The 20,633-nt window shown below is 46.3% G+C and overlaps 1 protein-coding gene across 7 annotated transcripts in view; it reads right to left on the bottom strand.

The window, feature by feature from the left end:
* The window catches only part of LOC144142289 (uncharacterized), a 79,187-nt gene that overhangs the window by 57,765 nt on the left and 789 nt on the right, over nt 1-20,633 (bottom strand). For 2 of the 7 annotated variants that reach the window (XM_077673674.1, XM_077673673.1), the window contains exons 1-2: nt 11,415-11,607; nt 1,985-2,189 (exon numbers count right to left, since the gene is read on the bottom strand). The exons of 1 other annotated variant lie outside the window; for it this stretch is intronic. In XM_077673674.1, coding sequence (XP_077529800.1) covers nt 1,985-2,189; nt 11,415-11,446 — 237 coding nt within the window. In that variant the 5' untranslated portion in view covers nt 11,447-11,607. Of the gene's footprint in view, nt 1-1,984; nt 2,190-11,414; nt 11,613-20,633 lie in introns of those variants that run through there. 4 more of the 7 variants (XM_077673672.1, XM_077673669.1, XM_077673676.1 and 1 more) reach the window with 4 other exon arrangements.

Genomic DNA, 20,633 nt, shown 5'->3' on the forward strand with positions numbered 1-20,633 from the left:
CGCGCCGTGGAAGACGTACGCCAGTCGCCTTCATGGAATGAGTTAAGAGCGGCTGTATTCTGCTATGAAGCAGGGTGGTTGTGTCCGCGTCCGTCCAGGCCGACTCGCTACAACTGCTGCGTGAAGGGAATCCAGTAGTTGCGGAACTGAAAGCCTTAGCACGTAGCCATGTCTGGTGGCCAGCCATGGACGACGACTTAACAGCAGCGGTAAAAGTGGGCTGCTCCTGCCAGGAAAATCAGCAATCACCGAGACGGGCACCGATCAATTCATGGCCATTCGCGGAAAGGCGCTGGCCCTGATTGGCCCTGAGCGTGTCAAGCGACTGAGAAGTGTTTCTCACTCGCAGCAATCGATGCGTGCCCGAAATGGATAGAAGTGTTCCCCGTATGTATCCCGTCGTCTGCAGCCACCATTGACCACCTGTGAATACTGTTCGCTGCACATGAGCTCTGTGATGTGGTCATATTTTATAATCGGCCAGCGCTCGTGAGTGAAAAATGAAAAGTCTTGAATAGAAACAGCATCCCTCAAATTCGTGCACTTACGCCTCTAATGGAGCAGGGGAGCGCGTGGTACAGACTATTAGGCAGAAGCTAAAGCAGAAGTTAAAAAAAGCTAAAGAACCAGACGCCTCATGAAGTAAGCGGTTGCAGTCCCACCGATCATCTCATATGCAAGAAGTTGAAAAAGGCGCTGGGTATACTGCGGCCTGATTTACAGACCACAGTGATGTCCCCACAGATTTCTCAGTCTCAGGGTTAACAGGAGGTGCGTAGGAGATGGAGAATTCTGCCAGGAACGACTGTTCTTGTTCGCAATTTTCGCCCAAGGCCTGCCTGGGTGCAGGCAACGACGGAAGTGGACAATTATTTTTCAGCCGTTCTAATACTCCCAGATTGTCAAGTGGGCGAGGCTCCACGATCATGTGTGAGCACTAGCGTGGCAGCCTGAGCTGCCACAAGATCCTGGGGCTCTCCGGCAAAGCTTCCGAATGTTCCAAGTACGGAGCTGACTGTGACTTTGGATGCGGCGTGTGCTGCCGCAGCCGACGCCCCAGCAGGGCCCTCTTACCATTTCAACTACTGGTGTTTCATCTAGTAAACTGAAATTCACGGGGGTCGCCAGTGCTTTCTGTGGCTGTGCCAATGCCATTAACAACGCCCCTAAGCCAGTGGCGCCCCCTAAGACGCCACTTCGAGCATGCGAAAACCACTTATACGCCAGTATCCTACCTTAACTCTATGCATGCGCATTATGGTGTTTGTTCTGTTTTCTTGAGGGTTGTCTAGTTTGCTCCTTTTTCTTAAAGGAGGAAGGAATGTCATGTTGTTGTTTTCGTCCTGTGCAATAGGCTGTGCAATGGACTGTGCAATGTCAGCGTCGCCGTACAAGATGGATACACCCATTGAACTGTCCCGTGACGCTGCTATTGGGTCAAAGGGCTCAACGCACAGTTGTTTTCGATTCTCGCAAGACCTACAATCGCGAAATAGATGAGATGAATTCATACTTCCAGAGACAACCACGTTGCCGCCAGAATTACAGCGTCCGTCTACCGTGTCTTGCTGCGGCGGCGAGCGAGAGACCCGCGGGCGAGGGACCCACAATGGGGGCGTTAATGTGTACGTGTCTCACCTCTGTACGGCAGGCGTGCGTTATTGAAGCACCCTACACTGAAAAAAAACCTCCTGCCGGCCTGGTAGGCCAATCAGCATTTGGACCGATCCTCGGGCGTGCGCAATCCTGGCAGAACAGGGTACAGTGTTTGTACTTTTTACAGCCGAGAGCAATATAGAACTTTAAAAGACTACAGGTTGGGCGCGAATCATGTGTTTGTGGGTTTCATCTTTCATCATGCCGCCATAAATGCATCTATGCGAACTATAACAGTATCCGCATTGAAATTGTTACTGCTGTATCAACTTCTACTCTTCTGACGTACTACGATGTGCGGAAAGTAAAGATAATTTATGTATTTTACCTGACACGTTTGGATAGTGCCTTCTGAAGAAGTATACGCCGAAGGGCTGAAAAAGCAGGTTCTGCAGAATCCATAATTACTATTCCTGCTGTATGTAACGTCAGGAATGCAATTACATTGCGTGCATCTAATAGTCTTGTCAGGGTCACTGAAATAGACCCTACAATCCAGCTCGAAGTCTCCTAGGTCGATAGTCACGACGAAGCTGCAAAAAAAAAGGCCGGTTTTAATACATTCGCACTCAATGCTATACCATATAGCCATAAGACTCATGCACATTTTGAGTAGCCAGCGGGATTGCTTTTTAGTTTTTTTCAGTCCCGGAAAAAAGTGAGCATAATTTCATAGCAGCAGGCATCAGCAATTCAATTATTTTCAAAATTTACTGCTCCAACTCTCAATTTAATAACTGCTTGGCACATTTGCTTAGTAGTTACCAAAGGTCTCTTGGTAACGAGCGAAATTAGGTAATCGAACTTCTGAAAACAGGAAAGCAGTTCCCACAAAGCGTAACGAAAAATTATGCAAACAAATTAGTAGCCGTGATTAGGTCGGATTAGGTCGGACTGGGGGATTTAACGTGCGTTTTGCTTCGACTTTGGCTTTGAGGTGCGCTGTAGGAGGGCTCCGGATTGATTTTTACTACGTGGGGATCTCTTATATCAGCGGAATCTCAGCACACGGGTTTTTTTTTTTTTACTTTTGGCTTCCATTCTAACAGTCGCTACCGCGGCTGGTATCCAACCCACGTCCTGGGGATCAGCAGCACGATGCCTGAGCCACTGAACCACCGATGCGGGATGTAGCCGGGCTTAAAAAACCCTTCTGAAATTTTCCTAATGAATGTGCATCAGCGTTCACCGTACAAAATTAATTCTCAACTGAATTACGCATACAACTGTACGACTATTTCAGATGCTATAGATAACCACAATATCAGGTGTCCAGTTCGATATGGGCATCCAGGGTGAAAAGTGTCATGTGCGATTAATATACTACAACACGATTTTAGTTTTCAACCAGGTTTTAAGAAATAGCTACATTAGTAACAGAGACTTTTTTGCTGAACTCTTGCGTTTGAGGCCTGTGAAGCATTATTATTCTATTGCTCATTTTAAATTTATTTCAATCAAACAGTATCTGTTCATTACGCGTTTTAGGATGTTTACTATAAAACATGGAAAAAACTAGATATGGAAGTTTTTCACATTGAAAAGCTTCCATATCTAGTTTTTTTGCCGTTATTTGCCGCTGACTTTACGCGATAATAGCTTTTAGATCTTTTGTATTTATCATTGTTCTGTAGTGAGTCATTTTCTGCGTAATTATCTGGTTTAATTACCGTTTTACATTTATCTTAATTTTAAATCCAAACATACATTTTTAATGTATTTAATTTACCCGTTTTACCTCGGCGGAACGGGAAGGGTTTCAGTTGATGAGCCCGTCAAGAAAGTAAGTAACCTCTTGTGAAAGCAGGAACCGATGACAGGGAGCCTTAATTTTGCGAGGGTAAGAGCGGAGAGGTGGTGATGCATTTTTAAAGATTTACCAGTGGTTCTCAGATAATGTTTTTTGAGTGCACTGCACTTGTTCACCACCTTGTAATCTTGATAGTCTGCTATATCTATTTTTGCCTGTTTTCAAGTGGTAAAGTTTGAATGCCCTCAGTAGCAAAAGAAAAGGGAATACAGTTAGAAGCACCTTAATCTGGGGTCACAACTTAGGCCAAGTTGTGACCCCAGATCCCAACCATGAGGCAGAGATAATTAGAAGGATCAGTATAGGGTGGGGTGCATATGGCAGACATTCTCAGATAATGAATGGCAGCCTACCATTGCCCCTGAAGAAGAAAGTGTATGACAGCTGCATCTTACCGGTACTCACCTACGGGGCAGAAACTTGGAGGCTTACTAAGAGGGTTCAACTTAAATTGAGAACGACTCAGCGGGCAATGGAGCGGAAAATGATAGGTGTAACATTAAGGGACAAGAAGAGAGCGGAGTGGGTCAGGGAGCAAACTGGTGTTAAAGACATATTAGTAGAGATTAAGAAAAAGAAATGGACATGGGCAGGGCATGTAATGCGAAGGCAAGATAACCGCTGGTCATTAAGGGTAACAGAGTGGATCCCTAGAGAAGGCAAGCGTTGCAGGGGGCGGCAGAAAGTTAGATGGGCAGATGAGATCAAGAAGTTTGCGGGGGTAAATTGGTCACAGTTGGCACAGGACCGAGGTAATTGGAGAATAATGGGAGAGGCCTTTGCCCTGCAGTGGGCGTAGATAGGCTGGTGATGATGATGATGATGATGATGATGATGATGAATCTAGCTTAACAATTGATTTCAAACAAATGGAACCTGTTAGTTATTACAGCATGGCAGCAACATCGAACCCTCTAAACGATGTTGTTTCGTTGGTGCACATGTATTTTATATGCGGAGCGTACTCTCTTCTTGTTCCAGGGCAATCAAAGCCATAAACCTGGACAGAACACAAAGGTGGCGAAGCCTACGCAACAGCAGCATGTCGCGTCACCAAAGATGGCAACTCTGGTCGCAAGGTTGACAGACTACGGCAATTAAATGAGCAGTGACTTCTGCCCCCCCCCCCCCCCCCCCGCATCCCCCCCCGTCAACTGTCCCTGAACGACAATAAGGATGACTCAAACGACAGTGCTTTGCACCAAACGCGTCGCATCCTTGGTTACAGCGCCTTTGTTAGGACATGAACCAAAAGACGCCAATGAAAAGCAATTTGAGAAAAATACCAATAGCGCTAGTTTTCTTCCAAATTAGTCTTCAAGGACGCCTCTTTCTATATATATCACCATAGTTAATTTTTGCCATAGCTAAAAGCTAGAAAGAGGCAGGCATTGCAGTGAAGGCCAAACTGACGCCAGGATGACCCCGAGGACCGAAGGTCTAGATGATGACAGGGTTCTAAACATAAAAATGCTTGCCCTACTAGCCTTACTTTTGGTATGTATTCTTACTGTTTCCCAAAATTTAGGAAAACAAGGCAGTACTTTCTTGTGTAAATTTAACATTTATTTACCTGATTGCCCAATAAAATATCGTGCTTGTGAATCGCTAATTACTTGCATCGCAAGCTCAATTTTTTTATTTCAGGCCTAAAGGGTCCAATTAACAAAGAAAACACATACTAAATTTCTACGATGGAAAAAAAAAATCCACGACTGAAAGGCCTCAACTTTCCTAGCGCTAAGCCAACATGACCCCGTACTTGCGCGTAATTCATATCCCCCTGCCTATCTAATGACAATGCAGTGCATGGCCAAAAAAAAATCAAATTACTTTGCTTGCACAATGTTCGTTATTGGCATAATGGATGTAATCAAATATTCAAAGGGAAACTGAAATGTCATGATAAGAAGCGACGTCCCAACTCGGAGTAGCCTACTAAACAAAATTGCTATGGGAAGTATGCCACTTCTGGTAAGACCTTACACACTCATTGTGCCACATCAATAGCAAGGGATTCAATGAAATATAATGCGCTGAAACCGCAAAGCGTGCGTGACTATGCGGAAGTGCGATGGAACAGCGTCAGACGATCCCAAAAGTGGCTTGACACTGAAGGCAACCGGCAAGTTGGTTTCCAAAGAAAGTCTGACCATCCCTTAGCCATTCTAGCATTTAATCCGTGCCAAGATGCCCTAAATGCTCGGATATCACAATTAGAGCAATTCGTTTCCCTTCCTAATAGCCTTCACAGCAATTGCATTGCAAACAGTGACTGCTGCTGTTTTCATCCCGATAAACCAGAAGCAAGTGATTCAGCGGTGATGTATAGCATAGAAGCAACCGAGCACAACGCTACAACGTACCCCGTGGTTTCTTCAGTTTCTGCCAAATCAGTTGGGCTTTCGCGAACACTCGCGTCTTTTGCTGCTCCAAACCATTAACCAAAATCCTTTTTTTTTAATGGGACCTGTGATCAGTATTGACACTTTGTTGAAGTAAAGCATGTAGGTCTCTTGCGCTGCCAAGGGGGCGCTCTGAAACTGGCTTGCGGGGGTCCCATAGGATCCCGTGCTGACAGAAGCAAAATGAGCTTGATACTACCAATTGTTATGCTTCATGATCTCCGGCCCACCTCTGCCACGTCCGATCTCGTCCGGCGATCAACTTGGCATTAGGGAAAAAAAGCTTTGCAGCGATAAATACGTTTACAGCGTCAACGAAAGCTCTGGGACTGTGACGGCGCTCTGACACTCGCAAGTTCACCAATCGATGGTCGTATGAAGTGAAATTTGATACTCTTTCCGACAAGGACTTCAACAACAGCCGATCAAACAAGAAGAGTAACGCAATCGGCGATGATCGCGCGTAAAAGCCAGCGAGTCTCGCGGACCGCAGGCTCGTCAGCTGCGATGAGCAGTGATTTTGCGCACCTGCGCATTTATGCGTGCATTTTCAATAAACACTGCTGGTTTTCGTCGTCGTTACGAATACGCATTCCAGCGCTAGCTTGCTTTTTTCTCCGTGGCTCAATCGCAAAATGCAGCGAGCGTCAGAAGCCCGAAATATTTTTGTGTGTCCCGAAAGTAGTGGCCGTAAAACAAAGTGGACGGGCAAACTTAGTGGCCGTTCCGTGTCCTTGATGCTCTCATTTTATTTAATTACGCCCTTGCATCATATATTCCGAGTTGGGTGGGGGGGGGGGGGACGGGCATTGAAGGCAAAGAGAAAAAATTAGCTAATTGCCGGTAATATTTGACAATAATCTGGCGAAGTGTGAAGATGGGGGACAATTCAACTAGAAACGATGGATTTTATGTTCTTGTCTCACCGTCTAACCCCATTTGAGGACAAAACTGGCGTTCATATTGTTAAAGACGACCCAGAAAATAACCAACAGTCAGTATCGATCGTATTTAAATCTTTGGGCCGCGCACCATGTATGCGGCTGCGTTATGTTACACAAATATACAAGTACACATCTAAGCAGGCAAGAAACTTGCGACTGGGTGCTTGATTCGCGTCCTTTAATTGCGCAATATTTGTTTATTTGACGGTATTACCTAATCGCTAGTATGCGTGTACCCTGCCGTTCGTAAACCGTGTGGCGTAAAATGTTGGGCAAGAATCATTTAACAAGTTTGCGTAAATACAAAACAACTTTTCTATTGGTTTTCGAGGCAGTGCCTGGCCAGCAGCGTCAGCTGAATCGGCTGCGCTTCTCACGTACGTTTGGAGGCTTCCGCTGAAGGAAACATTTACAGTTACTTCAGGCTCAACAACATTCTGGTTATGCTACCTGAGAACTTTCCTTTGTCGAACGCCCGCAAGAAGAACGAACCATAATTATCGTCCCAAAGTGAGACCACCCGACCTGGTGATACTGTCCCACGCCGCGACGATCACGACAGATCGCTCACAAAAAACGCCGATAAATCGGTTCGTTGTAGCAGATATTATTTTGTTTAGCCTCTGTAACTACTTAAGGGCTATTTAATTCAGTATGCAGTCATTTAAACGCGGCACAACGTCATTAAAATAATTAAAACCAACTTTCGCTCCGTCTTGTACTTCAAAACACAGAGGGCGGCGAGAGTCGTCTGCTTTTGTACTACCAAGACGCGTTGGACACGAGGGGGCGCTGCATGTCGCCAAACCTCAGCGCAGGAGCCCTACAAGCATATCGGGTGTTATGTCCTTTTTAGGCTGCGTGAATGCTGACGTCAAAAGAACCGCTTGTGCGTAGCTCCGGTGCGCTGCCTCGGAAAGTGGCACTGCAGCCAGCATGGACGAGTAGCGCCATCCAGCGGCAGCCAGGGAAGACGTTGCGTAAGTCACACGTTCCGCACACTTGGACATACTGACTTCAGCCAAAACAACCGTTGTCGTGACTTTTTAACGGAGCAAAAGCGCGCAGAGTGTCATAATAAAAGTGGCTATGCACACAGTACTGCACAAAGTTCATACAATTGTATTTCCGAGCATTTCACTAGGTATACTTCTTCAAAACCGAAACAAACTTGTGGTCACTTGGCCCCCATCGTATTGTTTCTAGCTTTGTTGTTTCCTTCGACGTTCCAACATGACACTATCAAAAACTTCCAGTTAATTTTTTATAAAGTGGCGAACACGCAATGTTAAAACACTTCTCACTCCGTTCGAACCAATTCCGGTGCGATCTGCGTGGTATAACCAGTGACGGCGACAGCAGTCTTAAAGGTCTTGTTATTTTTTAGTTTATTCGCCAAAAAAATGCCGCGTAAAAGAGATACATTCGTAATATTGGGGAGCTAATTTAACGATCCAACGCAACTTGGCATTTTACAATCAGTATCCTTTCAACGCGCGGATCCGCTGATGATAAAGCACCTTTTGTATACTTGCCAATAAATTGTATCTCCCGGTGGAAGTGGACAAAAGTAATTGCTTAGTGCTAGGCCAAGCGGCGGGAATAACCACTGAGAAAAAGCCACGGCAAAGATAAGCTGAAAAAATAACCTGTCTATTCCGTTGTTTACATGAAGAAAAAATAAATGTTTTGTGAGTGCACGGCTACCTGTCAGTTGGTCACAGGATAACATAAAATGATATATGCACAGTCAACATTTCTGTTAGTCCCATCGAAGAAAATTGGGAAGTGCTGCTGCACTGGAAGAATGCACGGGGGACCGCTTTGCGCGTACTAAACTCGTTAAGAATGACTTCTCAATTTATTATTATCACAAGCATTTCTAGCAATATTTTTTGAGAAAACAAGCTTTACCGAATAAACCATGGCCGTCATTAGACAAAAAAGAATGGTTTAGCAAGCTGAGTTTGAAACAGAGGTCGCAACAGCACTCATTTACCTCGAAAATTTCCAAAAGGTCATATACCAAAGAATTAATTGCGATGTCCCCGAATCAAGCGCGAAGGTTTCACGTCTAATCATCACCCAATGCACCTCATTCGACATTGGCTGTCCTGCGATTCCACATTGGCTCTCCTGTGAACTAAAAACAAATCCCTAGAGGAACGTATGTGCCTACACCTCTTAAATTCTTGAAAGCACATGATAAAATAGGTTTTCAGTCACGCTTAAGAAATGTCGATCTCGTGGCCAGATTATGTTTTAAAACCTCCAGAAGAATGTAGGGGAGAATACGTGAATATGAAGACTGAACTAAGTGCTGCATAAGAAGTGAAACAGTGTACACGACAGGGATTAAGAACCAAATTGAAATATAGAAAGAAAAATATTTGGTGCAAAATCACAAAAAACCGCCGTTAGAGACTTTCTGCGCTGGGGATTACATGTACAGGGGAGATTAAAAGAAATGCGAACAACGGAGCACGCAGCCTCCAACGCATACTGCACAGTCTGGCTACAAATTCAGTAAAGTGTGCGCAAGCGCACTCCTTCGAGAGCGTTTGAGAGTGTGGCCTACATTATTGGGAAATGCTTGATCGAGGGGCGACGCCGGTCGTTTATTTTGAGGCGCCTTTTCACGCTGCGTCGCCACTGAGCATGATGATCTTCGAAGAGCATCATGCTCGCTGCAATCAGCCTGCTGCGCGCTTGGCTCCCAAATGTAGTAGATAACAGGATGCTCAGTGGCGACAGAGCATACCAAGACGCTTTAAAATAAATGACCGGTATCTCTTCTTTATCAAGCACTTCCCATAACAGTAGGCCACAGTCTCAAACGCTCTGGAAGAACTACGCATGCGCGCAGTTTACTGACAGTGCAGCCAGACGGTGTGGCATTCGGCGGAGGCTGTGTGCTCCGTTGTTCGTATTTCTTTTAATCCCCCCTGTACGGTAATGCAAAGGCGACCCGTATGACCTACTTTCAGAATGAAGAATTCGCCAAGGTAGTATGCCTAGAACGATGCGATGTGCATACTTTAGAAGCGAAACCAACAATTGGGCGCAGTTTACGAAAAATATTAAAGTCTAACCCCTTCCTAATGTTCTGGCGTTTAAAAGTGAGCTGCAGAAAGGGGGCGTCAAAGCCAGCTCGTCAAGTAACAAACTAGAAAGCGGTGCAAAGAAATATGAAGAGGAGAATACCACATAATCACTACCGCCTCCTGGGAACAAAATTTAGTTTTATTTGGTCGGCCGCTATCAGCAGCGATAAAACAGAACAGAACAGGGAATCTGTTCTGTTGCTTGTGGGGCCCGATGAAAAGGACATGTCAATGACAAGCCATCAAACTCATAAGCATAATTGGCTTGGGAGACACCGATGGTAAATTACACAGCAGTTTCTCAGTGTGTGTGTACTTTAACTCTGCAAGCAGCGACAACGCGACCTATGAAATCCACGCAATGACGTTGCCTTGACCATGCTTTGTTAGCAGTCTGCCTTCTGTGTGGCCAGCGGATACACACTCAGGCCAGGGCATTTTTTTTAAATTTAATTCTGAACGCAGGCAGCTTGCGTGAGTACCAGAGTTTCAATAATGAAGGGAGCATACATGTCTTGGTTTCTTTTTCCCAACCAGCCATTTATCTCAGAATTTCATAAACTAGAACCAATCATAACTGCCAGGATTGTTTCAGTGGTGTTGGTTTGTGGGACTGAATAGGGTAAATACTTTCCCACAAAACGCACCGCTTGTGTAGCCAACGAAACATTGTAATGGGTTTAGTGTGGTAAAAAAGCGCAAGCTCATATAAAGCACTTCAGTAACGCTTACGAGCAATTAGTGAGATTATTCAGCTACAACGACAAACTGCAAGGCGTCTCGGAACTAGCGTTAACAGTCTACCTGTAGTTATGAGCGTGGGAAACTGGATCAGATCATCAGTGTCTATTCCGTCGCAGGAACTCCACCAGGAAAATATTTGTTGAGTGCTGAATAGCCCGGGGTTGGAATTTTCCTGTCTGTTGAAAGGGGCGCAGTCCACGGGAAGTATTGTACTTGGTTCTCCATCCTGATTTGTTTCTAATGTGCTGTCCGCCTGTGTGACATATGTTCACTCATTCTTCGGTGTTTTATTCAACCTTTGCCGGTTTGTTGCGCGTCGTCTGTGGTTTCAAGGTTTTTCTGTGCACGCTTTGTTAAAGAACAAGACTGCGTTGAAGTTGAACAAAACCACTTGCGAATAAGAAATAAATACAATGCGTCAACAGCTATATAGTGGAAACACCTTATCCCATAAAGAATTGCACATGGGTGTATAATAAACTACCACACTTTGAGGCGACCAGGTCTGCTGAATGATTGCACAACGATGAACTGTGACGCGTTTTATAATATACGTATTTTTGGGACAGACTTGTTTGTGCCACTTATACCCTAAAAGAGTCTGCGCTTTCTATGACGACAATGTTCTTGACGCCTACGTTGAACACGTACGGAAGCATAAAAGGAAATATACGTAGAAACGTAACCTAAGAAGATCATAGTCTTAAAAACACACTCCCTTTCACAAGTCAAATAAAAAATAGCAACGAACCTTCGGGCGCCGCCTTCCATATTTCCAGCCATGTCGTTGCAGCAGGGCGGATCGCCGCCTCGCTATCTTGTGTCGCCGAGAGGAGTGGTTGGTCGCGTGCCGTGTGCAAAAAGCTGATAATTTTTTTCCCTTCGACGGCTGTGTTCCGCGTGTCGGCCGCAATCAGGAGAGTGCGAAACGCCCAAACGGTTTTGTTTGCAGGCGACGATGTGCACTCTCCGTTTTTCGACTTTTGGCTTGCTCGTAAATAGAGAAGATATGTGGACAGATATAAAATATGCGGTTAAGTCGCCGAAGAAAACACCGCTTGCGCACTCAACGATTCAATGGATGCATTTGCCTAGCTTTTACGTCCGTTCAACTTGGGATCATATTCTCGACTTCAATTTCTCCGTGAATGCCCAATACCTTTTGCGTTTCTGAGACTTAAGCAACAAGTGATGTGTGCTCGTATAGTGTTGACGACGCGCATTCTTTTCACTCTCGGCTTAGGAAGTTCGTTAACAATTTGTAAAATATTGCAGAGACAGGATACAGAAACACTCGCTATTTACTCTAAAAACAAAGACGAAATTTGAGGCTGTCAAGAGAAATAAAGTTTTTAGATTGAAATCGGCGCCACGAACACAAGGCGATCAAGTATAGTTGATGATGATCTAAGTGCGATCTAAAGGTGTGAGTAAAGCTAAAGGACATCACGTACTTTTTTCACATCCATTTATTTCTTCAATAGTTTAGCTTAAGATAAGTGAACACTGTGCTTCAAGGTTCACTTGTAAGCTGTTTGTTGCGTTATCCCCTTTTCGGCGGTCGACGCTACCACGCTATGGCATACTGCTATGTTACAAGTTCATATTGCGTGACCACCGAAAAAGGCGGCGGTGGCTGTCCGGTTTATGATACGGTAAGAACCGCGAAATGCTGCGTTTGCAGAGTATACTGGTGCCGTGGATTCACTCAATCGTCAAGCTCCAAATTGATCAATGCGGTAATAAATAAAACAGCGTGTTTTGGTCGTTACTCTTTTAATACTTTTGATTATGTGACCTCCAGGGCACTATGAAGGGTGTGCAAAAATGAAATACGCTGGTTTCTTTGTAATGTAGAAGCATGTAGGCCCTACGGTGTTACTGTTACGCCAAACCAATAACTTGTAGTGTATTGCGGCGTGTGAAAACAAAATACCGGATGTTATTTTTATGCTGGATTATCTCTGACCTATGCGAGTTAAAATTTTTGTTTCTTTTGTTAGGAAACTGTTTAAACTGCGCCAGGTGTGAAACCGCGCGCGTTGCAAAACCACGAGGCTTTCTTGGCGCCGATGGTCTGTGAATTTTTTTGCCCTATTTCGGGGCAATGGAAGGCGCCTTTGCAAGCTTCTCCATAAATTCACGTGACTTTTACGTGTTCTGATGATTCCAACGTGTGACGTCGACATTCCTGCGAACTATTTATAACACGTAACGTTTACTCACGCAATTACAAAGAAAGCGCTGCCGACGAGCACATTCTTGTTGAATAGAAAAAAACAAGCGCATGCTGTCTTGTTTACTGCATTTTGTCTAGTGTTCCAATGTTCAATGCTGGTCGATAATTATGCACGTTTAGTAGCGGAAAAAAAATAACAGTATCCTACCACGTGGGAACCCTGAGGGAATGCAAAGCCGTGGTGTAGTAGCGTGTTAACTGGTTGTTAGAGTAAAGCACGTGTAGTAGCGTATTAAATGTATTCTTTATTTATCGAGTAGTGGGGAACGTTTTGCGACTTCTCGTTCTCGAAGCAAGGAATCCGCTGTTCGACGCTGGCGTTTCGAAGCGTTGTCACGTTGCCGAACGCCAGCGTCCATTGTCAGCTCACCGGACGGCGCAGCGTTGTCTAGACAGAAAGCAGCAACTGAAGGGAGCAGCGGCGCGGACCTGGTTATCTGAAGTGGAGAGGAAGAGGGGAGAGGAGGAGCAGCGCGCACAGGTGGTGTGCAGAGGAGGAGAGGAGGAGCAGCGCGCGCGCTATCGCACAGGTGGTGGGGAGAGTAGGGGTGGAGAGAAAGCGGCGTTATCACAGCTGTTGTGGAGGGGAGGAGAGGTGTGGACGCCGGACACCGGACGACGGAGCCACGGCTAGGTTTGCTGGTATACCCCAATGTAACCGATAATCGCGCCACCAGCGCCAATTTGTCCCCTGGTGCTTGGTAGGCGAAACTGTCAAACCAAAAAACAACAAAAAGATCACTGATGCTGCTATGGCAACGCTTTCGCTGATGTGCGAGGAGGAAACGCCGTGCCGCTTATGGTCCACACAGAACACAAATAAGCCGGAATGGGAGTAAATGGCTTGTGTCATAACTCAGTACCAATTCGGAGTTTTCAAAACTCCTTCCAATGGGAGTTTCGCCTTACTCCCATTATTACGGCAGTTTTTTCAGTAGCATATGGGAGTTTCATTTTACTGCCACTACAATGGGAGTTTCCAGGGGTACCATTGGGAGTGTATTGTTTCCTCCAACTGGGAGTTTTCAGGGGGCGCATTGGGAGCAGTGTTGACCTGCATTCGAGGTTTTTTTTGTGTGTGTTTTTGTGCGTTTCATATATATGCGCTGCAGTGGAATTTATTACTGCATTTGGGAGTTCTTAATAAGGGGACAGGCCGCATTTTTATTTTTCGTTGGGCATCACGTAATTTCTAGTCTTTTTCCGCTTCAAACATTGAATGGCGAAACGTGAAAAGTTTGTTTTCCGCACAGTCAATTTATTGCATAAAAATTACATGAATACGATATACGTGTGAACACGTTAATAAGACAATAAAAACACTGAATCAACAAAACACCTACATCGAGAACACAAGGTATCTTGGTAAGAACTTTATCTACTACAACACTCCTCAACGAAAAAAATTTAAGCCATTTGCAAACAATGAGGTCAGCATGTCGTGGGTGCGCTGTTTGCTTGCACGTGCCTCCCAAACGCTGACGTTGCCGCACCCCCTGGCACGTTCTTCTGGAAGCCACAGCAGCACATTCATTAGAGGGATAGCAAAGCGCTTTAAATCTGCGGTAACAAATACATAAGCATATTGGGCATCTGACCTGAAAAAAAAAAAAGAAACGGCACTGTAAAGACGCTGAACTTGTCACTCTTGTGTCCAACTTTCCGTAATGTCTGAATGTTTGTTTAAAGCTACGCAAAATTGCACTTCTGTCGGAGACACCTGCGCTCACTAGTTCGTAAAAACGAAGTGTTCTGCTGTTCAAAAAGGTGCGCGACCCTTGTGGCGACCAACTTCTCAAAATGCTTCCTTTACCTCTTTTCCTTGCGTTTAGTGTTCTGGGAACGAGCTTCAGGTTTTACCCCCCGCACTGCCCCTCTCTCCCCTCACCGAAAGTTACGGAAAAATTTCGGTCGGTGTTACGCCTGCGCGTGACCCCCTTCAAAAAAAAAAAAAAAAAATAAGCAGTCGTCTGTCGACTCTACAGAATGCTCCCTCGAATGGCGTTTGCTGGTTATAGTTACACGCGCCTAGCGTACGGAGAGCTCCCACGGGGCCCCGACCTTCTCCCTTTCCAGTGAAAGCAATTAATCGCCGGCGGAACGCGGCAGTCACCCTCCTCGTAGCATGCGCGGCTGGCACCACACCTACTTCTCAAGAAAAGCGGCAGCCCTGCGACGTTTGACCGGCCAACTTCACCCTCGCTTGCCAGTAAGCCACAGACACAGCCTAACAAAAACACCTAACAGCCGTCCAGAGTTCGGACAGTTTTCATTCTGCTTGCGAGTGGGAATGAGTGAGTGTTCTGCTCGAGACCCGCGCAAATACGCATTGCTTTCACACCGTTCCGCCTCCCCAATGACGTTCCGGGCATGGTTCCGTCTTTCACGCACAACGCTCACCTCCAGTGGCGGAGAATCGCCCGTGCAGTGGCGCGGGAAACACGTTGAGTTTATTTGACGCTAGAAGGGGCACAAGTCTCCCAAAATGTTGCGTACAATAAAAAACGTGAAAATCTTACCTTCAACCACCTCGCAGAGGCACAACCGCGTTGTTTTTAACGAGCCACTCTCAGCGATCACTGCATTTAGGCCTCGCGTCGGCTCGCTGGCGTATTCCATCGGCTCGAAGGTCGGTGACACGGAGGCGACGTTGCAGTCCGTCGCACGTCAGTCCAGGCTGGTTCCACAATGTGCGCAACGAGCTTCGGTTGTTGGGAAGCACTTCACATCCGTTCGTCCGGCCGCAAGTTCACACTGGCAATAAATTTTCGGGGACGCTGGAGCTCACACGACACACAACACCAACTGGCAGCCATTTTGTAAGGACGCGTAGAGGAGGAAGGGGTGAAGGAGGAGGAGAAGGAAATGGAGGTGGCGTGGGAGTTTTTAATACTCCCATTAGGACAAACGCAGTAATCACAGCCAGATACTGCGTTTTGTGAAGAGGTACAACCGTGGTAAATGCGCTTATTTACGACGGCTTGTGGCTTCCGGTGTAAACTGGCAGTTTTTCCACCAACATACTACCACACGTGGGAGCAGGCCGTCTGTCGTGAGGAGTTTAAAAGACGTATTCCAGCCAAGAAACTCCCATTCAGGCTAACTTGTGTTTTGTGTGTCTGGTATGGGCTCAACGAGCGCGACTATCTGTGTGCTGCAAGCGTAAACGGCGCTTGCATTTTGCTTTTCAGATTGTGTTGCAGCTGCACATATTGTTTTTGACAGCTAATAGGTGCTAATTTGCTTGCACTCTCAGCCCGTGCACAAAACATTTATTGGGACATATTTTTTAGTTGAATACGCGCGAGTCAGCACGCCCTGAAGCGTGACAATTTTGTTTGGGGCAGAAACAGTAGTAGGCGGAAAATGTGGTTTATTCAATGATTTTACTAGCAACGTATCGCAAGCGAATTTCAATACATGCCACATATGCACAGAGCTGTGTATCTCGTATAAGACCAAATGTCCGCATTCTGTGTCGGTTACACAAACATAAGAGACATCTTGGAACAATTCTTCGTATACAAAAAATTGCTACGGAGGTCACCACGTTCATTTGCTGTACACAATACAATTCTACAAAAACGGTTTCATAAAAACACGTTTAGGAATAAAAATGATCATGAAGTGAGATAACCAGCTCCTTTCGCCACCATTAGCAACCGCTTCGCATTCTTATTCTCGTAAACTTGCTAGCCCAAAAAACCTTTTATACCTAGCGCATTTTCTGCGTAATTTTGGCAAACGCCAGACATAATTCGAAAAAATACCACCATGGATATCAATAAACAACACGTAAAAGCGAAACAAACATTGAGAGTGCAAAGAAAGTACAAAAATGTGTCGTAGCACTGTTTAAAAAGCAAAGCGCAGCTTGGCCGTCGCGCAGGTAACTCGAACTTCTCGTAACACGGAATGCAAGTGGCCAGCTGCCGCGCTAATAATTTTGGGGGCTTCTTTCATGTTAATAAGCATTCAAAGGTGGTAATGTCACTATAAGAAACTGATCGTAGGAGCTCTTTAAAGCCAAACCAATTCGTCGAAGCAGCATTTAAGCACATTAGCGAACATAATTTCCAAGCTTTTCTCTGGTGGAAAGAAAATGAAGAGCAACCCTTTAGCAAACCGATACCGAAGCGAAATTTCCGTCTGCGTGTCCGCTGGCATCAATCGGCTTATGGAAAACTGTCGACAAGTAGCTTCGCATGATTACAACATTACTGACAAATGTGTTGTACCCAACAAAAAAATTCACTATGAAGCCACTGCAGAAGATTGTTCGGCTCGCCCTGCAGCTTTTAAATGCAGAGCATTTCAGTAACTCACGATGTCACCCGCGTTGTCCCGTCGTAGTCCGCACCATCCTTGTCCGCACCCCTCCCCCTACACTATATAAAAGAAAATACTATCCGGCGCCCGGTTTCGATCCCTCGACCCTGCGGGCGGAACGCAATGTACATGGTGCTCTACCCACTGCGCCACAAAGCCGACACAGAATGGGATGCTACGACCGCGCCTTATATCGTTGACTCATTCAAATTACTGCTGACGAGCGCTCTCTCGTCAGCAGTTGACACAAGTGCAACAACATTAACGTAACGCAGACTGCTTAACGTCGTGCGCCCCCGGAAATAGCTCTGCATTTGATCGTGCCCCTCGCGAGGGGGATGTTTCATTGCGTCGCCATGCGAACAGTTTGCCACACTTTAGTTTCAGTTCTTTCTTTACTGGGGTGCCGACGAGCGGCGCCACCTCCTCGCACTTCGCCGCGGGAGGATCCGCGGCGGGGGCGAGAGATGGCGCTGGCGTCTCCGCGGCCGCGTCTGCGGCCTCCGCGGGCACCGGCGCCGGCGCGGGGTCATCGCCCTTCTTTAAAAGTTTAGTTCACACGCCACGCAGGAACAATTTTTTTGATAAGGCTAGCGCTTGCTTCGTGATAACTTTGAATAAAAAGTGTGCTGACCTGCCATCCGCTGGGAAGCGGAAAAATTTCGCTGTGCAATGCTTTCCCGAGTTGTCGCACCACGCAGCATCGAAGCACACGTTGTGTCCTTTTCTCAGTTTCTCTGACATTGTGAGCCCGTTCGCAGTCGGAGCCACCAAAATTTGCACCTTCAAAGCATACTACAAAACTTCTACACGTGCACACAGTGAAAGCGGCAGGAGCAGACGGACAGAATGGCAGCAGAAGAGATAAGAGCGAAAGCGCCGCCCGTCGGCGCAGCGAATAAAGCGAATAAATAAATTAATTGGCTGCCAAAAAAGGAAACAGTTAGGAACACATTTTATTTCTACACATAATGGAATCACTTTACTTTATAGCTCTGTATGTTGAAAAGATAAAGCCACATATGCAAAACTTGCTGAATTTTCGCTCGGCTACCAGCGTAATGGCGCGGCACTTTATTTTGCGATACCGAAACTAGCCGAAGTGTTCGGGCCCTGGAGCGCGCAGCCTGAGACGTATGATGCGCAATCTGTCTGCAAAGTCAGTAAACTGCGCGCATGTGCAGTTCTTCGAGATCGTCTGAGAGTGTGGCCTATATCTTATGGGAAATTCTTGATAAAGATGTGGCGCCGGTCGTTAATTTTGAAGGGCCTTTTCATGCTGCGAAGCCACTCAGCAGGTTGATCGGTGAAGGGCATCATGCTGGCTGCAATCAGCCTGCAGCGCGCTTGCCTAGCGAATGTATTAGATAACAGGACGCTCAGTGGCAACATAGCATAAAAAGACGTCTCAACATAAATGGCCGGCGTCGTTCCTTTCTCAAGCATTTCCTCGAACAGTAGGCCACACTCTTAAACGATCTGAAAGAACTACGCGTGCGCGCAGTTTACTGACAGTACAGCCAGACGGTGCGGTATGCGTCGCAGGCTGTGTGCTCCATTGATCGTAATAGGCGCGGAGCACCTTAGGACCGCACAATGTCCGTCCGCGTCCATGCGCATAGCATTTACAATCGCAAAAAATCACGCCGACACCGGCAGGATTCGAGCCTGTGTCTGGTAGACCATGCAGAGTTAGTGTCAGTCATCTAAACCACTCGGCTACGACCGTGAGTTAGCACCCGAGAGTCAAACGGCTTACTCCTTCGCCTGTAACGGCGCGGAGTACCTTAGGACCTCCCAATGTCCGTCCGCGTCCATCCGTGTGCACACCACCCGATTGGCCCCCCGACCGTCATTCGATTCGAGCCGTGAGTTTCATTTAGTGAATACTAAAGGTGCAACTCAGGGCTCAAATCCAGTGACGGTTGGGGAGGAAATCGGATGTCACTCTGGGTGCAACTTGGTTGTCATTTCGAGTCCGCGTACTCCGCACCCTCGCCATCATCCACGGAGTGGAGATGCTGCCATTTTTTTTCTTTTAATCCCCCTGTAGATACCGCATATGGTATAAGGTAATGTCGCGAAACATCATGGGTGTGCTTCAATGGTCCGATTAAAATACCTCGAATCGATGAAAATGCGGGGTATTTCAGCAGACAAGCCATTCCAGTCTTGAGCAGTGCGCAGAAAAAGACATTGCGGAAACGTTCCGCTTCGGGCATGGTCAGGATGCACAGTATTAAGATGGGCTCCTCCGAGATATTAGATTGTCTTGAATTGTATTCAAACCCTTGTGGTGAAATCGAATACTAAAATATTATCAACCCTTCCTGTTTCAGCTCAAGAACCAGCACCCGAGCTGGGGCTCCTTTTACCTCAATCACACATGTATGTAATAAATCCAAGGAGTGCAGGAAGCAAACTTTGTTGGTAATTTGCAATAGAGCAGAATACTGGTCAATTATTTGAATAAAAAATTGGAAGAACTGGAGTTTTAATCCAGTCAACAATCATGGGACTGTGCGTTCTCCTCCCGTAGGAGACCATGTATTGGCACCACACGCCGCATCTACCATACTTGAACCTTCACTGTGAACGACGTAATTATTATAAGTAGATGAAAGTCGGCGCAATGAATTGTCGTCTCAGCGTGTATTGTTCATCGAATTAATTTCGCGGTATTGCCGAGAAAACAAGAGTTACAGCCAGAACCTGTAACCATACTGCCTGCGCGACGGCTATGCATTGACACCAGACGGACATTCAGTCAGTTTACAACACCACTGTGAGCTAGTTATGAACATTCGGTTTAATTACAGAGTCGCCTTAGGGGTAATTTCACTGTGATTTTTGCAAAGATACCACCATGACGAACATTGACCAGAGCCGGAGGGTAGCTTGTCAAACTTGGAGATGTCAAAATACTGCGCATCAAAAACCGCCGTAAATCGTAATGATTCCACAAGCTGGAACGCGCGTTAGTACGATAAACTGGCAAAGATGAGCCCAGGTCGACAATTTTTTCTGCCCCTGTGAGCGGCGCCGGCATACACTGTGCAGGGGGTGGTTAAAACGCGTTACTTAGCTTAATTAATCTGCCTAAAAAGCACTCGAGCACTCTGGAAAAGGGTAGAAATTTAGTGGCCAGTTATCGTCCTGTGCCTCAGGCACCATTTCAATGTTTCGGGTGGCCCGCAATAAAGTTTCGCTTCACTACAGAACCAGGGAATAAAAGTAACTGTAACCAATGCGTCGTATCTCCCTCTTTTCACTAGTCACAACCTGATTTCGTGAGTAACCCGCCGCGGTGGCTCAGTGGCTAAGGCGTTGCGCTGCTGAGCACGAGGTCGCGGGTTCGATTCCCGGCCGCGGCGGCCGCTTTTCGGATGGAGGCGAAAAGCA

The sequence above is a fragment of the Haemaphysalis longicornis genome, unplaced genomic scaffold (assembly GCF_048455015.1).
Source record: "Haemaphysalis longicornis isolate Haplotype H1 unplaced genomic scaffold, Haemaphysalis longicornis Haplotype H1 scaffold_6, whole genome shotgun sequence".
Lineage (NCBI taxonomy): Eukaryota > Metazoa > Arthropoda > Arachnida > Ixodida > Ixodidae > Haemaphysalis > Haemaphysalis longicornis.